Here is a 4,695-nt window from a genome sequence, read left to right as displayed (position 1 = left end):
TCATCTCTCTATCTGTCTGTCTGTCTATCTGTCTGTCTATCGTCTATCAATCTGTCTGTCTGTCTATCATCTCTCTATCTGTCTGTCTATCTGTCTGTCATCTCTCTATCTGTCTATCTGTCTATCATCTCTATCTGTCTGTCTATCATCTCTCTATCTGTCTGTCTATCTGTCTATCGTCTCTCTATCTGTCTGTCTGTCTATCATCTCTCTATCTGTCTGTCTGTCTATCTGTCTGTCTATCGTCTCTGTCTGTCTATCATCTCTATCTGTCTGTCTGTCTATCTGTCTGTCTATCGTCTATCAATCTGTCTGTCTGTCTATCATCTCTCTATCTGTCTGTCTATCTGTCTGTCATCTCTCTATCTGTCTATCTGTCTATCATCTCTATCTGTCTGTGTCTATCGTCTCTCTATCTATCTGTCTGTCTATCTGTCTGTCTATCGTCTCTATCAATCTGTCTGTCTGTCTATCATCTCTCTATCTGTCTGTCTATCTGTCTGTCTATCTGTCGGTCTACACCAGCACTTAACACAACCTTTGAGGGGAAAAATATGTTCCTCCTTTACATGTTCACTAGTCTAAATTGCTCAAGCCTACCTGCTGGTTTCTCTCAAATTGTTTTCAAGTCTGACTTCTAATGATGCACTCTCTCTCTCTCACACACACACACACTCACACATTCATAAATCTGAAGACCGTCATTTGTTTCTCTTCATCTTCAATTTTGTGTTGCTGGTGATGTCAGTTGCTATGCAACCGTGCTATCAGAGCCAGTTTCCATGACGACCAGACCAGCATCGTGCACTGAATGAGAGAGCTCTCTCTCTCTCTCTCTCTTTCTCTTTCTCTTTCTCACACACACAATAAGAGTTTATGACAATTTTATATTCACACTCTGTTGTTTCTGTGTGGATCTGATGTGTTTCTGCTCTGGATCAGATAACTGTGTTTGTGTGTGTGTGTGTGTGTCTTCTCCTGCTGAGGCTCTGAATGGCGTTTCGTCCCTCTCTGATGACATCATCATCATCATCATCATCATCACTCCTCCTCCTCAGCTCTGCAGTGAGCTCTGAGTGGAATACTGAGCAGCTCTGTGTCGCCCCCGTCTGGACAATCCCACAATCCCCGGCATCTGTGTGTGTGTCTGTATGTGTGTGTGAGTGTGTGTGTGTGTGTGTGAGAGCGAGTGTGTGTGTGTGTGTGTGTGTGAGAGAGAGTGTGTGTGTGTGTGTGTGAGAGAGAGAGAGAGAGAGTGTGTGTGTGTGTGTGTGTGTGTGTGAGAGAGAGCAAGTGCGTGTGTGTGTGTGTGTGACTGAGAGAGAGCGTGTGTGTGTGTGTGTGTGAGAGAGAGAGTGTGTGTGAGTGTGTGTGTGTGTGTGTGAGAGCGAGTGTGTGTGTGTGTGTGTGTGTGAGAGAGAGTGTGTGTGTGTGTGTGTGAGAGAGAGAGAGAGAGAGTGTGTGTGTGTGTGTGTGTGTGTGTGAGAGAGAGCAAGTGCGTGTGTGTGTGTGTGTGACTGAGAGAGAGCGTGTGTGTGTGTGTGTGTGAGAGAGAGAGTGTGTGTGAGTGTGTGTGTGTGTGTGTGAGAGCGAGTGTGTGTGTGTGTGTGTGTGTGAGAGAGAGTGTGTGTGTGTGTGTGTGAGAGAGAGAGAGAGAGAGTGTGTGTGTGTGTGTGTGTGTGTGTGAGAGAGAGCAAGTGCGTGTGTGTGTGTGTGTGACTGAGAGAGAGCGTGTGTGTGTGTGTGTGTGAGAGAGAGAGTGTGTCTGTGTGTGTGTGTGTGTGTGTGTACACTTACACTGACATTAGTGTGTCTGAGATCAATCCGGCTGTTCTCTTTGTGTGTGTGTGTGTGTGTGTGTGTGTGTGTGTGTGTGTGTGTGTGTGTGTGTGTGTGTGTGTGTGTGTGCAGAAGTACCGTTACCATGACGAGGAGACGCCGCCGCTGCAGCACAGTCCAGCTCACCTGACCGTCAGCGACACCGGACACGCCCCCATTGACGGTCTCCACGGTCACACACCCCAGATGCATGTGTCACCCGCCAAAGTAAGAGTCCTGTGTGTGTTTGAGCTCCTCATGAGTCCGTCAGCACAGAGCAGCTTTTAGCCATGACCTTTGACCTCATAATAACAGAGTGAGCAGTCACACAGCAGGTGGTTTTAATAGATCTTCATTTTAATGATCTCAATATCAATTCTTAAATCATCAAACATTTTTATAGCATGACTGCTGCACAGTGATCTTAGTGCTTTGTTACGTTTGATATGAAAGTCTCAGTGTTCAAATTCAAATAAAACAAGTTTTGTTTTTATTTCAACAGCAAATTGGAGCAGAAACATGATTATATCATTAAAAAGTAGCATTTACGTTTTGTTTGTTTACAATTATTGAACCCTAAGATGAGTAGTATTTGAATTTGTTCTTAGCCTTTAATATACAGTATAGTAATGTACCAGCTGACAGGGTTCTGTGTATAGTTTAAAGCATTCGTAGTTTTTTACTTACTGTACCTGATATACAGTATATGCAAATTAATCAATATTGAATAAAATCGAGATCAAAATCAAATCAAGAGCTTGTGAACTGAAATCAAATTGATTAAAGTCCTTACTTTAAATTGGGTTTTATTTTTAATTTGTATTAAATGATGTTTCTTTGCCTGCCACATGAGTTTCCATAGTTACCCGTGTTTGTTCCCATAGCAACTAATCGCCCACACCTTTCTCTTGTTGCCCCTCGTTACGGTTATATTTATTTAGTTCCGGATTCATGTAAAAGTCTCTGGGTTGTGTTTCAGCCGGTGTTGCTCCCCAGCGGTCACACGCCCTTCTATGCCTCCTCGACTCTGGTGAGTGCTTCTCTGCTTCTGATTGGCTGTGATGTCATTTCCTGTAGACGCCTCACTGGTCTTTGACCGCTTGTCTACTTGGGTGACGTATTTCTAGTGGACATCAAGTGTGTGTAAAAGGCTTGATTACTGATGTTTTGACAGAACTCATTAACACTTTACAGAAAGACCCCGTTAGTTCATGCTCGTTAATGCATTAATTAACAATGAGCAGTACATTTGCTACAGTATCTGTTAATGAAAATACAAAAGTTCATTGTTAGTTCATGTTAGTTCAGGTCCAATAAATGATATTAACAGACGCGTTTGCTTTTAATAATGTATTAGTAAATGTTGAAATTAACATGAACTAAGATTAATAAATGCTTTAGAATTTATTTCATTTTAGAAGTTTGTTTTCACCACTTTAATTATGACTTTTCATCTCAGTTCTGAGAAAACAGTCAGAATTATAAGATATAAATAGAATTGCAAGACACAAACTCAGAATTCTGATCTCTTTTCCCACAATTCCAAGTTTACATCTAACAATTTTCTTTTTATATAAGAGTTCTTATGTTGAAAAGCTGACTTTAATTGAGAGTTTCTGTCACAATTCTGAGTTTACTTGCAATAATGTTTGTTTTTCACCATGGAATAACTTTTTATCTCACATTTCCAACTGTTCTCAGAATTCTGACTTTATATCTGATATTTAAATATTTATTTTTTATATAATTTTTCATTATATTTATCTTTTATATAAATTTATCTAATATATAATTTCCAAAATTGTGAGAAAAAGTCTGAATTGTGAGATAAAAAGTCACAATTACCTTTTTAATTTTTTTCAATCCTGATATTGATAACTATATTAGCGTCCGTAGCCGTGACAAGTTTTGTCGTCTGTCTCTTTAAATGCTGGAACTCTTTCAAGCAGGATGGATTCTGATTGGCTGTCAGTGTTTTTATCATTCATCAGCTAAAAAAATATCTCTAAAGTGAATCCAGCGATATCGTTATGGTTATAGTTGTCATGTGGACTCTGATAATCTTTTAAATTTAAAATGTTATTTTTTTTAATTATATCTTTATTGTTATGATAGTTATCATCCTTTAGCCATAAATCCTGCTCTGAAGGGTGGATTTAGTGTGCGTTAAAGGGTTAGTTCACCCAAAAATGAAAATGCTGTCATTAATTACTCACCCTCATGTCGTTCCAAACCCGTAAGACCTTCGTTCATCTTCAGAACACATATTAAGATATTTTTGATGCATTCTGAGAGCTGTAATTTACTCGATCAAGGTCCAGAAACGTAAAATAATCCTATTAAACTATCCCTTTAAGGCAGTGGTCGCCAACCCGTGGATCGCGATCGACTGGTAGGTCTTTATCACTGTCCCAGTCAGAGCATGTGAGCGGAATCATTATTGCTTAAAATTAATAAATAATAATAAATTAATAAAAAAACGAATAAAACCTGCTGACGTCGTAGAAACGAATTGTTAATTCAAATTATATTCGGAGCTCTGTAGTTATTAAATAATCTCAGTTAAACTGTAGACCTAGCTAACACACAGCTGTATATAGGCCTACATACAGAACTACAGAGTACAGAAGATATTAGCCTACACCACTTAGGCCTATTAAAATATTATTTAAAAAAAAACTGACCCGAACCAATAGGTAGTCCTACAGAATGTAGGCTAGATATAGGCAGCAGTAATTTATAATCTAATATAATGCACGCAAATTTGTTCTTTACAGAACGGAGCGGGATCTGAGCGGGAATTGGTTTACGGCGAGCGTGAGCGGAATATTAACGGAGCGCTTGCTTGGGCGGTTAGAGCGACTGAGTGGAGCGCAC

The 4,695-nt window shown here is 39.8% G+C and overlaps 1 protein-coding gene across 1 annotated transcript in view; it reads left to right on the top strand.

The window, feature by feature from the left end:
• Positions 1-4,695, top strand: part of LOC107675644 (disks large homolog 4-like) — a 43,785-nt gene that overhangs the window by 10,581 nt on the left and 28,509 nt on the right. Inside the window, exons 2-3 of the mRNA XM_016470055.1 lie at positions 1,912-2,046; positions 2,798-2,848. Of these exons, the coding sequence (XP_016325541.1) occupies positions 1,912-2,046; positions 2,798-2,848 (186 nt within the window). The remainder of the gene's footprint in view (positions 1-1,911; positions 2,047-2,797; positions 2,849-4,695) is intronic.

The sequence above is a fragment of the Sinocyclocheilus anshuiensis genome, unplaced genomic scaffold, assembly GCF_001515605.1.
Source record: "Sinocyclocheilus anshuiensis isolate Anshui unplaced genomic scaffold, SAMN03320099.WGS_v1.1 scaffold2070, whole genome shotgun sequence".
Classification (NCBI taxonomy): domain Eukaryota; kingdom Metazoa; phylum Chordata; class Actinopteri; order Cypriniformes; family Cyprinidae; genus Sinocyclocheilus; species Sinocyclocheilus anshuiensis.
The sequence above is the reverse complement of the archived record's forward strand: the minus strand, read 5'-3'. Positions and strand labels throughout refer to the sequence as shown.